At 37.0% G+C, this 13,615-nt stretch overlaps 3 protein-coding genes across 4 annotated transcripts; 1 reads left to right on the forward strand and 2 right to left on the reverse strand.

The window, feature by feature from the left end:
- Positions 1 to 2,394: 2,394 nt before the first annotated feature.
- LOC110727449 (F-box protein SKIP23-like) lies at positions 2,395 to 3,303 on the reverse strand. Its single transcript, XM_021907009.1, has one exon. It carries the CDS (start codon positions 3,301 to 3,303, stop codon positions 2,395 to 2,397), a length of 909 nt encoding a protein of 302 aa, XP_021762701.1.
- Positions 3,304 to 4,481: 1,178 nt separating this feature from the next.
- Positions 4,482 to 7,840, forward strand: LOC110727545 (paraspeckle component 1-like). 2 transcript variants are annotated; one of them, XM_021907110.1, is made up of 4 exons: positions 4,483 to 4,710; positions 5,739 to 5,797; positions 6,688 to 7,146; positions 7,481 to 7,840. In XM_021907110.1, the coding sequence occupies exons 3-4, from the start codon at positions 6,700 to 6,702 to the stop codon at positions 7,631 to 7,633; spliced, it is 600 nt and encodes a 199-aa protein (XP_021762802.1). In that variant the 5' UTR covers positions 4,483 to 4,710; positions 5,739 to 5,797; positions 6,688 to 6,699; the 3' UTR covers positions 7,634 to 7,840. The 2 variants fall into 2 exon arrangements, with proteins under 2 accessions (XP_021762803.1, XP_021762802.1); XM_021907111.1 differs by lacking the exon at positions 5,739 to 5,797 and having other exon boundaries at positions 4,482 to 4,710.
- A 4,221-nt stretch (positions 7,841 to 12,061) lies between these two features.
- Positions 12,062 to 13,362, reverse strand: LOC110727450 (F-box protein SKIP23-like). The gene has a single exon (XM_021907010.1). The coding sequence runs from the start codon at positions 13,360 to 13,362 to the stop codon at positions 12,082 to 12,084; it is 1,281 nt and encodes a 426-aa protein (XP_021762702.1). The 3' UTR covers positions 12,062 to 12,081.
- Positions 13,363 to 13,615: the final 253 nt, after the last annotated feature.

A 13,615-nucleotide genomic window follows, 5' to 3' on the forward strand; every position in this document is an offset into this window, starting at 1 on the left:
TGATACTTCACTATTCTAGAAAATGTTTTCATACCGAATTGGTGAAGAAACTGATAGCATCCATGCTTTACAAGTTAAGGCTAGCAGGTTCTGTGTATGATTAATAATGACCAATTTCTTGAAACAAACATCAGAATGAGGTCTGCACAACTAATGTGATGATTCTAAACAAAACGACGTTGTACAATGTTGATTACTCAATGGTTGATACTAACAGCTTGACTGGTTCAAGAGGCAATTTCAATTTGCAACTTTGCAAGACAATTTGGTGCTTACTCAATGCCAACCAATCACTTAGAAATGTACCAGATTACATTATCAAAAAGCTCCTCAATTGCTGAACATATAACAGAAGGCAAAACCTAGAATATACTTCAGTAGCAGGAAGAATGATACACAAGCCAGAAGATATAGGGATGAAATTTGTCTGAATAAAGATTCAGAAGGGGGCGAGATACCATCAAGCTGTATTGGCTCAGTCAAAAGTCATATATATTTCATAACAACCAGTTCACAAAAGGAGGATAGAATTAGACCAGTCAATTTGTATCAAAAGACTTCTCCCTGCAGAGGTCCTATTAATACTGCAACTACGAGTGGCCATTTTCGAGTCCTAAAGACATGAGCATCATTGCTACAACTAACAGTTTGGTTTACAGAACCATTACTTTACAGTGGTGAACAAAAACTCCCTTCCATAAGCATAAATTATGATGCATCTCCAAAAGTGTAGTTGATTTCTCAATTCCTCAGCTTGAGAATTCTGATTTCTGAATCCTGACAGCTATTGCTTGTCCTTGAATCAAAACAAAGAAGCATAAGAACTTAGCAAGAAAATATTTACCATATATGAAATCACATGCAGATTTAGCAAAAGTTAGTAAAATTATACTATGAAGCTGAGGAGGTCGAGGACTGGGCATGGTCCTTCAGCTGAGACCACTTGGCTCTCTGAAACAAGCTTTGTCGGTTCAGCCAACATCTCTTCCACCCAATGAAACTCTGTTTGGAACTCGAGATTCGTCTTTTCAAAATCCATACAAACCTTGTTTTTGTGAGGTGCTAAAACCTTCTCTACTGAGGGCATTAGCCAATCTAATTTAAAGTGCATCAGTCGAAGGTCAAGGAGGACTGAATTGAGATAATCAGCTTGGGAGTCATCTAATGACCTTCCTTCATTATTCTCAAGGAAAATAATCATCTTAGCAAGAGATTCTAAGGCCCAAGTAAGAAGACTTCCACTGTTCACAACATGCCCTTCTATAATGTTTCCACACTTATCCCATATCTTCTGCAAAATCGGAATCAAATGAGAGCTCACATCAACTCCAAAGAATTTTGCTCCTGAGCCATCTTTTTCAGCAATCTGCAAAGAACATATATAAATTAAGGCAGAGGCCTGAAACACAAGAATCGCAACATATAGAAAATAAATATTGATTATATGCAAGTTCTGTAAAGACTGTGACAGCTTCTTTTAGAAACGAGGGCCAACCAATACATCATATATGATACCTTAGGAGGAGGAGAGTTCGCTGCCGGCACTGAATCACCACTTTTCTGATCCTTAAACTCTGGAATCAAATCCAAGGAGTTCCTTCAGAGATTGATATAGCATACAAGTATAAACATAGCTACAGGTGATAGGAAAAATGCAGGAAGCTCTAGTATATGATGTGTAAACTCTTCATCAATTGGCAAACCCACAAGTCATATGATCTTAAATGTTCACTAACAAATTCCTCCTCTTGTTCTATATTGTTTTGTTCTCAACAAGAAGTGCGCGGCATAAGGTTGATTACCTTCAAGAACTATGCGCTCTTGATCAGTTTGAATGCCCTTGGAAACTTGCGCGCCATTGAGGGGATTCACTTCCTCATGGATGAGCTCAGGAGAAATATGACAAGAAGAATTACTTTGTAGCTTATCATTATCTTCTTGTTCTTCATCTCCTCCTCCTTGTCCTTCTACTTCGACTTTTTCTGTAACACTTTCTTTATCTTCTCTTTGTTCACCTCCTTCAGAATCCATTCCACTTAAGAATAACACATACAATCATTTCAAAGTTAGCATTATTAATAAAAACCTCAAATATATAAAAACAGAAAACATTATATTGCAATGTTCTTCTACAAAAGTCTAGGCTAATCTCACCTTGTGTTCAAACACACATCGTTCCAGACCAATGACGGGGGTGGCCAGAAGATATCGGCATAGCCCGGATAATCGTATACAGGCTTACAATCACCACCCTCAAAGTGATAAACAGCAATAAAAATCTCATCCAAGTATGGTGACTTCAATATCTTACTGTCAAGAGTCATCTTACCCGAATATTGAGGAAAGCTACCCCAAGGGAACACAATACAATTGCCCCTCCACCCCGGAAAATCCTTAACCGCGGCGAAAAAAACAACCATCAAGAGTAACAAACAACATCCTATCACTACCAATACCATCAACCATATCCCACTTCTCCTCCTCCTCATTAAGCTTAAACACGTTAAACGCCGCCTTTCCTTTTTTAGACCATCTATACACTAAGTACAATTCATCATCACTTGACACGACTAATCGTTTCTTTTTCTCATTACTCGAACCCCCACTCGGCGGATCCTCAACAACACTCGACATCTTAAGCGAATTATAATCCATCGAACACACCCTACCTTTCCTATCAACAGCATAAATCTTCCCTTTAAAACTAACAATATCATCAAACTTCCTCTTCCCCATAAAATACACCTTACGTTTCGCACCATTTCTAAGACTCTTCACTGTAAGACCTACCTCTTTAGACAATTCCACAACCATACAATCATCAATACTTCGACAGCCAGTTTCACAATTCGGATTCACAAACAGAACAACCTTATTTTCATCCGAAAATGACGGCTTCTTTGGCATCTTTGTATAAGGTACCAAAACCGGAACATCGTCAACATCGAAATCAGAGACTACTGTATTATCATCCAAATAATTATAATTATAAAACATACCTAACTCCAACACACGAAATTTAGACAAATCCAATTCATACGGGAAATCGTCAGGCAATTCATAAGACTCAACGATATCCCGAGAAAGAGGCCGTCTTACGGATAGCGAACCGGGGAACAACTCTTCACCAGTGAACAACCAAGGCGGGAGATTTGGGTGAGCTTCAGATTTTATGAGGAAAACAGAGTTTGCCACTAAGACTTTAGTGTGATTTTTCTCAGAATCTCTGGAAGTTTGTGAGGGAGAAGAGGGGTTAAGATGGTTTTTGAGTCGAGGAGAGAGAGAGGGGCTGAAGATCGCCATGTCTTGCAGACTCGCCGGAAATGGAGGATGTCGGTTCGGGTTTCGAGGCGTTTTGCGATGGCGGGAAGTAGTTCCGGTGGCAATTCCGACCAGGATAGTTCCCGGCGACGTTGGATTTTCATTTTAAGAGAAAATGTGTTTGGATGATTGAATTTTATTTTATGATTGTAATTTGTAAATTTGTAATTTGGGGTTTTTGGACAACAAGCAAGTAAAATATGAGTGGAATGTTGAAAGTTGAGTGAGAGAATTTTTGTTTTTGGTATATATCCTCAGTTTTTTGCTTTTTGGTGCCCGCCTAAGGGACATGATTGTTCCCGCCAAAATTATATCCTAGGTTTTATGGGTTTTTCACTCAATTATATTTTGGGCCATGGCAATGGCTTAGGGCTTGGCCCTAGATGTTATATGAACATAGATAATTTACTATGGTGGACTTTCATTAGTTTACAATGCAATACTTTGACTGATATATAAGGAGATATAAAGTTAATTATTAATGTCTATAATTGCATATTTGCTTGCGTGTCTAAATTTTCACTTAATTAAGTGCACTTTATTATGCCATGTTATTGGGCTTTTTTCAAATAAAAACAGTCAAAATCTGGCCCACAACATGACACAACGCAGTCAAGTGTCGTGTTGTGCCTACAATGTGCCCAAAACCATATTTGGTCATGAGAGTTGGTTTATAGAAGGTGTGAGGTCCGAGGGGTAGGTTAAGATTGAGTGTAAATTATTCCGTAGTCCGTACTTGATAACATGTAGTAGTTCCAAGGTATGTTTTACTCTCCTTAATACTTCTAATAAGATCAGAACTTATTTTATTGATTTGATAAGTCCCAAGATAATTTATTGATTTGACATGGACTTATCGTTTGTGATATTATATGAAATTCTTAGAATTAAGAATATAAACAAAAGTTATAATTCTTAAAATTTAGATAGGCAAGTGATGTCATCTGCTAAATTTTAAATATCATTGCTACTACTCCATAGATAATCTAGATGGGTTTCATTATTTAATATTTATTCAATCAAACTTACATAATACGAGTAATTAATTATACGCTCTGTATCAACAAATACATACACAATTCAAATCCCACATACATGCCTCTCGTGTCAGATCCAACCAACAATGGATCCTATTGGCTCCGCCCATGGTCAGCTCTACCCATTTCGGCCTTTCGGGCCTAAATCAACGATTTTTCGTCTCCTCTTTGAAAGCGAAACGACTTCTTTGATTCTATCTCCGGACCTTACGCTTTACCCATTTACAGCACTTATAAATAGCCCCCAAATTAAGTACAGTCATTTTATCAGTACAAATTATCCTTGCCATTTTTACAATTGAGTGAGCAGAGCCAAGAGGAAACAGATCAACTTTGCCCATTCGCATTGCAAGTATGTGGTTTTCCTTTTCTTTCTTCCTTTTGATTCTTGTAAATTTATTGGATTGCTTAAGTTCTAAATTGAATCTCAAAACCCCCAATTCATCAATTTTTATCATCAAAATTGAATGATTTATGTTTGATTTTGTTGAAATTATGGAAGAATTTTAGTATCCTACTAATCTTGACTGTAAACCCTAGAATTGGATTTGTATAGTTTTCTGAGACGAATCTTTAAACTATTGTCTGCAAACCCTGAATTGAATAGTGGGTGTACTATGTTCATTTTTTTAGCTTAAGCTGTAATTTGATAATGCCCATCACCTGTTTGATGAAATGCCTGGTAGAAATCATCACGTTTTCCCTATTATTGTTTCGCTATATACAAAAATTCATCATGATAGTAAACAAGGTAAATTTATTGGCATCAAAATTCAAAATTAGTATTTTCTTTCCCTTTCAAATGTAGTATGTCCAATTTAGATTTTGTATACTTGCATGATGTGTCTTAAGTTATCTATGGATTTTCAGTTCGGTATATTTCAAGAATTTCATGATGTTACTTGGTATGTATGTTGTTCTGCCAAGATTATTTAAATTGATTTTGCAAAACTAAGGGTTGCTGAACTTGGGTGTTACAGATTTAGTGGGATTTTGAGCATATGAGGTGAAGGTGAGAGATTGAAGGGGAATAACGCTAGCACTTACTTGCTTTCCTGTTTCTGAGAATTCTCCTAAGTCCTAATTAATTCAGCAATTTGTAAAGAATTGCCTTTAAACCTTTTTAGCACCTTATATATGGAGTATAATTGTTGCCATGTTGGACACTACTCAAGAGGCCTAAAGAATCCTTGTGAAGCTATATGCAAACCATAATTCTTGTAGTATCGAACCCTCATTATGGGTGGTTTAATGTTGAATAGTCATGTCTGGTGGTTCATCTTAAATTGTCTGTTGTGAATTGGCAAAGTTGTTAAATTTTCATTCTAGGCTTTTATATGCTTCACCTCTTTAGTCTCATAACCTGCTGTTCTTCGCCAGATAATTGGATTGCCATTCCACCATTTCTCACCTTTGATCACTTCAACAAGCCTTGGCCGGTTCTCTCTCCTCTTCCTCTTCATTTCATGATGTCAATTATGCTTTTGTAATTTTATTTATTTTTCAGGAATTCTGACCTATTATTTGTCAATATTTCTTATAGCATACCATAAAAGTTTGTTTGAAGTATATTGAGAACCTTTAACGTTGATAAGTTGTTCAAAGTCTCTTACTAGCCGCTGCTTGTTGCTTTATTAGGCAACTGTTATATTGTTTGTTGTGTTTGCATTTGATTTTTTTTTTTTTTTTGGGTAAGAGAGAAGGAAGTTACATCAATTTTCAAAATTTTATGTTTTACTCCTATGATTATGTCTTTATTTTTGGGTTGAAATCTTCATGCTTTTCCTCTATCAATTTTAGACTTCTGACTCTGGTTCAGAGAGAAGTTTATAGGCCAGTCTTAATAAAATATGCCAAAATCACTAGCTCGATAGGAAATTACTCCATTCTGGTCTGTTCCTCCATAATTTAGTTCTTGGTCAGGCTGAGTGCATCCTGATGGCATGGGATTAGATATATGGTCGTATCCTATAATTGATAAGAAAGCATCCAATCATAGATCTGACTTGAGTATTATTTCAAGCTTTTGGACTTAAAGATGATGTTCGGCTGAAATTACAAGGAGGAATTAGGATATTAAGTGAAGCATTTATACCATTTGCCATATTAAGCTTAATAGTTGGACTAACTTCCAAGTGATGGCTTAAAGCAGAAATTCAACATTCTTGTCCCAAGGGGAGAGTTATGTTATGAATTTTCTTTGTAGTTTTTTAAAGTGGGTGCCTGGGTGGTTTAATGTTCTAATCTGTTATATTCATCTAGATTGTCATTGTAATCAGTAGTTTGATACTCTGATGAAGTCATAACTCTTTTTATTTGGCGGTTTCAGGTTTTTTTGGCTATGGGAAATGAAGATGAGCAAAAATATGCTGCCTTTATGGAGAAAGTGAAGCGGACAATGTATCTTGACAATCTCTCACCTCAGGTTACTGATGCAGTCATCAAAACTGCATTTGAGCAATATGGTACTGTGACCAACATTCATTTCATCCCGAACTACATCGAGCCAAACTACAATGGGAAGTGTGCCCTTGTGGAGTTGAAGAATGAAAAGCAAGCAAAATCAATTATTGAGGTGCTGTCTTCTTATCCATTCATGATGTCAGGAATGCCTAGACCAGTGAGGGGTCGTCATGCAGAGCCAGAAATGTTTGACGATCGTCCGCCTAAGCCTGGTAGGAAGATACAAGTGTATTGGGTAGACCCAAAAGATCCTCAATTTGAGGTGGCACAGAAGCTCAAGAACCTGACAAAGAAACATGTTGCTGAACAGTCCTTCCTACAAAAGGTTTGTAAGATCATTAGTTTTGCTGTTAAAATTTACTTCAAGGGGATAATTATGTTGGTATCTTCTACACCTCACCATTTGTTTTTTCTTCAATACTTTTTTTTGAAAGAAAAGAGAATAGATTTTGCTACCATTCTTTCAGAAAAAACTTTCATACCAATCTAGAACTGTTATTTTATTGCCGTACATTTGTTACTTCCCAGACTGCCAAGTGCCAATTGCGGGAATACATATTAGGCTGTTGTTATTGTATTTCCTTTAAGTCCATTCATTATCAAGGTATCATTATGTGTGTAATGCTCATATATTGATGTTGTTTCATTCGCTGTGACAGAAGCAGCTAGAGGAGGAAGAGAAACTCTCAAAGCAGCAAGCTGAGACTCTAAAAGGGCATTACGAAAAGTACGAGACGATAGATTCTATATTATGTGATGGCACCTCAAAACGTCTATCTAGGTTCTATGGGGTAAATCTAACTGATGACTAAGGACTCTGACTTGTATATCTGTAGTAAGGTAACACAGTAGTAGAATGTAATTCGTAAGATTTCATAGCTGTCTTTCTTTCCTAAAAAGGAACTTGCAAGGTTATGGATAGAGGTAGTCTTACTGTGCAAGAATATCTGTATGAGATACTGATTTCGATCCTGACTACTTGACTGGCAATGACATGTCTGTTTTGTTCAGCAATTGCATTTGGTTCAAGATTTGTTATCTTATTAGCTCTACAGAACTGTAAATCTCATTCCCTTTGTAATTTTCGTAACTAACGAAAAGAGAGAGCTTGACTGGAGTTTTTGGACGCTTAGGCTATGATGCATTTGCTTGTTTCCCAGCCTATTCATTACTGACTAGTACTTCCTGTCATCCAAAACACAAACACCCACACACGCCCACGCACACAACACACACACACAACAAACGCTTTTAAAATTATCACAACTACCTTCACCGTCTCAATTTAGGTTGATGGGAAATAATTCCAATAAGCCATGAACTTGTATTATAAATAGAAAATTGTTTGCATAAAGATGAACAATGAAAAGCAACAAAGTATAATCAAAAGCTAACATCACACCACAATAGCATTCTTTTTCTTATACAAGTATGAAGTGCAGTATTAACCATGATAGTAGAACATGTATGCCCAAACAAGGATGTAACAACTTGGGAGCATAATAAGGAAGATCATGTCTTGAAGACTAATCATCCGCAGAAAATATCAACCAAAAGACTCAATATGTGAACATGGGTATTTCATGTTAATTTTTAATGAAAAATAGTTGATAAATTATAGCAGAGTTCCCTAACATAATGAGTAATAAGCCAAGGATTACGGAGACACGAATTTCATCCGAACAAGCCATTACAGCAGGAAATTATTACTTCAGAAGATAAATGACAATATTTAAAGATAAGAAGCTCAAATGAAGGTCCTTCAGCCAAGCAACTAATGGCGAAGAGAGCATTGGGACAGAGTCACAAGTTTTTCCTGCTCATTTAACTTTTCTTCCACCTTGTGCAATTTACTAAGGAGCCTGTTTCTCTCTACCTCAAGCTCCATCACTGCATCCCCTGGCTCCTTGCTATTGTAACGAGCCGTAGTCTTCTCAACTATTGGAACCAACCAGTCTAATCTGAAATTCATAGACTGAAGGTCAATTAGGGTGTTCTTCAGATATTCAGCCTGGGTTTCGCTCAATGAAGACTTCCCCTTGCCCCTGTTATTTTGAAGTATGACCATCATCTTCGCAAGCGACTCAAATGCCCATGTAAAAAGGCCATTACTTCGGACAGCATTCCCATTAATAAAATTATCTTTCTTCCATAACTTTCGCAAATAAGGGACCAAATCAGACCTTACATCCACTCCTTGGAATTTCTTCATCAAAGGGCTTTCAGAAATCTGCATAAAAACATCATGACATTAAATATTAACAAGCGAAAGAGAAGCACTTGAGGGACACTGGTACACAAGTCCAAGTAACATAGTTTATCACATGAGTCCAACCATAAGAACTTTGAAAGCCAATGCTATAGATGGAGTACCTCAAAAGGAGCTCTGGTGGATGGATACAATTCATCATCACTCTGACATGTGAACTCTGAAACAAAATATAAGAAGTTAGGGCAACAACCAAATTTATTTATATATTTCTCTTTTATTGGGTTCAGTTAAGGACAATGATTAAGGTTATTTACCATCTGTAGCTGTTTCTTCATCTTCAGAGCTGGGTTTACTTTGGCTAGAGCAATCCATTGCTTTATTTTCCTTTTCACTGATACAAATTGGTTTACGTTAGCTTTTCCAATGGACAGTATTTTCCTATGTGTTCTAATTACTCATGGCAAATACATCAAGCATAGGGGGAATGATAATATAAAAATAGCCTTAAGTGTACATAATGAAGGGTGTTACATGCACAAGAGTTTATATTCGGTATGATGTTTAATGAGACACCAATCTGTCTCGAAAAGTAAGAGCTTTCACTTATCATTGTTGCTTTTGAGCAGAAACACTTTGCAAAATGCTTGGTTAAAGATGTTAATTGTAAACCCATATGACAGCTCTTTTAATTTCAGTGACATGCACTGTGCAAGTAATCCATCAGTACCAACAGTGCCTTTTATGACCTCCAAGGATCACCAACCTTGCTAGCTATCTTCTTCCAAATGTAAGAGTTCTCATCAATTTTAAAGCTAAATATATGCCCAGACAGGTTAACTAACAGCCAGAAAGATGCAAAGAATGGGTTTAAAATCTCTGACTAATCTTCAATTTATTTTCATCATAATCAAAACTCATGAACTTTTAAACTTTTAAAGCCATATCTTCAACACTAGCCCAGATACGCTTTATTTTCAAAAGAAAATTTAACTGCACAACAACTCACATCCAGCTCACCCCCCCCCCCCCCCCACAAGAAAACACGGTCAGATTTGAATATTATCATCTTTCAATGATAGATCCCAAACCTACCTTACCAACACAATCAGAAAGTTTTCAATTAATAATAACATATTAATTACATATAGGGAGTATAAAGGTATAGCAGTTTACCAGGGGTATGTATCAGGGCAAAGCCAAGAAGGAGGTGGCCAGAATAACTCAGACAAGCTCGGGTAAGATGATAGCAGCTTACAACGATTCTCATCCAAGTAGAACACACCAGTCGTAAGGTGATTTCTTTCTCCTTTAAATAGCTCATAATCAGGATCATATCCTCCAGTATACAGAGGAAAACAATTCTTAGGGAACACAACACAATTTCCTCTGCACCCCGGAAAATCTTTAGCTTGAACAAAGAAGCAGTTGTCAAAACTCACAAACAGAATCCTATCTCCTATATTATTCACCTTATACCACATACGATGCCCTTCATGCAGCTTATAAACCCTAAAATCCCAAGGGCCTCTAACAATCAGGTACAGTTCTCCAAATGATTCAACCAATAGCTTACGCCTTTGCTTACGTGCATAAGAGTAACTCAGCTCCTCTGCGATAGTATCAACTATCCTCATGCTATGACCATCAATGAGGTAAGCTATCCCTTCACGGTCCACAGCACAGATATACCCCTTGAATTTTACTATATCATCAAAGCAATGTCGTTTGGTTTTGCTGATATATCTCCATTGGTTAGTCCTCAAATTAAAAGAAGCGAATGAGCCTCCTAAATGAAGGAATAAAACAACTGCTATACAATCTTCAATAGAGGTTGCATTTTCAGAGAGTATTACCACTTTAGTTGGATGAGAATAATCTGACCAAGGTATTGAGATCCCACAATCTCTGAAAACCTTATCATCACCATTGGAATAACAAAATTTGAACCCAAAACTCACTTTAGATACCTGAAACTCAAGGAGATTCAAGAATTTTGGGAAAGTCACTGGCATATTCTTAAATGGGATTTTACTGAGGGGATGGCAGATTTGGAGTTTTCCTGGGTTCAAGTCTTCAACTGAGATTAGCCAGGGTTTTGCAGAATTCGGGATCTTTTGATTAAGGGGACGCAGAACATAGGTTAGTCTAGCCATAAGAAAAATGGAATGATTTGATTTTTCGAATATGAAGCTAGGATTAACATGGTGAGGCAATTGAGAATATAAGAGGGATCCAGAAAGATGGCAAGAAGAATGCCATTTTTTGCAAACTGAACGAAATCTGCAGTGATCCAAACGAGTAGCAAGGTGATCAGCAAGCACCTTGAGCAATTCTTTGGGGAGCTCCGACCAATCTCTCCTAGGAATCAAATCATCACAATTCTCACCTGGTACCTCTACAAAAAAGAAAAGCTAACCTAGCTAAGATTACATCCAAGAAACAAAAGAATAAACCAAATAAAGGAGCTTCCTTAGTGAGAAGGATCACCTTTTTGGCAAGAGTAGTCCTCTTGCTGCTCAATTTTTTCGAACTCCCTAGTCAAAAAAGGCAGAGAAAATTAGAAAGCATCAAAGTTGAAAGCACTTTTCCATATAAGCTATTGACTGTACTAATTGCTGGAGCTACTTCAAACGTGTTACTTAGACCGAGACAATTATATCATGCATGACATGCACCAACAGCATTAAGATTGGAGCAACATAACACCAATAAATGAGATGTTCATACAATGCATTGTGCAAGCAGCCTAGGCAGTGCCTAACCACATACAATTTAATAATTGAAGCACACTAACATCTTAGCAAGATTTAGCTAGGCAGAGTATTAACACTTGAAATGGTCACCTGAAGTCTGACACCCATCAAACAAGCTTAGCCCTTGAAATACTGAAATGTATCTGATACAATTTTGTACTTTTTTTGAATAGCATACAATTTTGTACTTAGAACTTAGTAGTGAGCAATTGAGCATCACATATCAACACCCTTCTAAGAAAACATTTCGAGGATAAATCATTGAAATAGAAAAAACTAAAATAGTGAAATAGAATCAATCATTAATCAATGGAAGGCTATGAATTCTGTACCATGTAAAAGAGCGTGAATTCGGCCAAATCCATGATGGAGGTGGCCAAAACATATCAGATAAACCTGAGTAGGATGAAACCAGCCGAGCACGATCCTCATTCAGATAGAAGACACCAACTTCAAGGTACTTGCTAGCTCCTTTAAACAATTCATCATCAGGGTGGTAGCCATTAGAATAATTAGGAAAACAGTTCTTAGGGAAAAATATGCAATTCCCTCTACATCCTGGATTATCATTTGCTTCAACAAAAAAACAACCATCAAAAGTCACAATTAAAATCCTATCTTCCAAACTATTCACCTCATCCCACTTTTGTTGCCTTTCATTCAGCTTAAAAACCCGAAACTTAAAACGATCTCGAACAATCATGTACAACTTCCCATGTGCTTCTGCCAAGAGCTTACGCCTACCATTAGCATCACCAACACAAACAGGCCGAGTTATAACTTTCATCACCCTCGATACACGATCATCGATAACATAAACTACTCCCCTACGATCAATAGCACAAACCTTCCCCTTAAATTTAACAATGTCATCGAAGAAAACACCATGAATATTTCTCATGTAATGCCACACCCCTAGTCTCATAACACCCAAAATTCCCCCAAGGTTAAGAATCAGTACAGCGAATGAATAATCATACTTTTCCACCAATACATTTTCATCAAACAAAAGCACTTTAGTTTTGGTAGGAAAATCACTCCAATTCTCAAACCCCTGATAAAAAAATCTACTCTCAAAAACATCCTCATTCCCATTAGAAAAACAAAACTTAAAACCCTTCCCAACAATCGAGACCCGAAAACGCAACGAATTCAACGATTTAGGGAAATTCTTAGGAAGATTTTCAATGGGTATTTTAGTAAGAGGGTAACGAAACTTCAACAAACCCGGATTCGATTCTTCAAGACAAACAACCCAGAATTTCGGGGAATCAAAGTTTTTTTGATTGAGAGGTTGAATCAGATAAACAACACTTCCAACCAAGAACTTAAGACGATTTTCACAACCCAGTAATGATCTAAAATGGTGATCATGAACTGGGATTTGAAGAGGGAGAGTAGAGAATAAGAAACGAGATGTAGCGTGAGCAGGAGAACGCCAACTCCGGCAAACTGCTCGGAATTTGCAGAGGTTTAAATGGCAATCGATACGATCAACAATTTCTAAGAGGAGTTCATCGTCGTCGGCAAGATGACACCAGTTTTCCAGTTGCAATCGCATCTCTGTTTCTCTCATTTTCTGGGAAAATTGCAGTGATGACAAAATAGCAAAGGAAATGAAAGGTGGTTTTACTGGTTGAAGTGTTTTGGTTTCAGAAATGAGAGGAGTTTTGAGTGTTTTGAGGATTGATGTTACTGTGTACTTGTAATTGTATTTCTATGAATTGCCGCCATTTTTAAGGGAGACTAGGTGACGTTGATCGATCCCTCCGTTTTAAAATAATTGACACGAAACGTTTTAAATTTTTGCACTATATTTATTTAGACTA

This window comes from Chenopodium quinoa, unplaced genomic scaffold, assembly GCF_001683475.1.
Source record: "Chenopodium quinoa cultivar QQ74 unplaced genomic scaffold, ASM168347v1, whole genome shotgun sequence".
Lineage (NCBI taxonomy): Eukaryota > Viridiplantae > Streptophyta > Magnoliopsida > Caryophyllales > Amaranthaceae > Chenopodium > Chenopodium quinoa.

Excerpts from the sequence above, each read along its gene's own strand:
- LOC110727449 (XM_021907009.1), bottom strand. The coding sequence starts at position 3,303 with ATGGCGATCTTCAGCCCCTCTCTCTCTCCTCGACTCAAAAACCATCTT.
- LOC110727545 (XM_021907111.1), top strand. The coding sequence starts at position 6,700 with ATGGGAAATGAAGATGAGCAAAAATATGCTGCCTTTATGGAGAAAGTG. Across the intron at positions 7,147-7,480 it reads AACAGTCCTTCCTACAAAAG|AAGCAGCTAGAGGAGGAAGA; the intron begins GTTTGTAAGATC and ends TCGCTGTGACAG.
- LOC110727450 (XM_021907010.1), bottom strand. The coding sequence starts at position 13,362 with ATGAGAGAAACAGAGATGCGATTGCAACTGGAAAACTGGTGTCATCTT.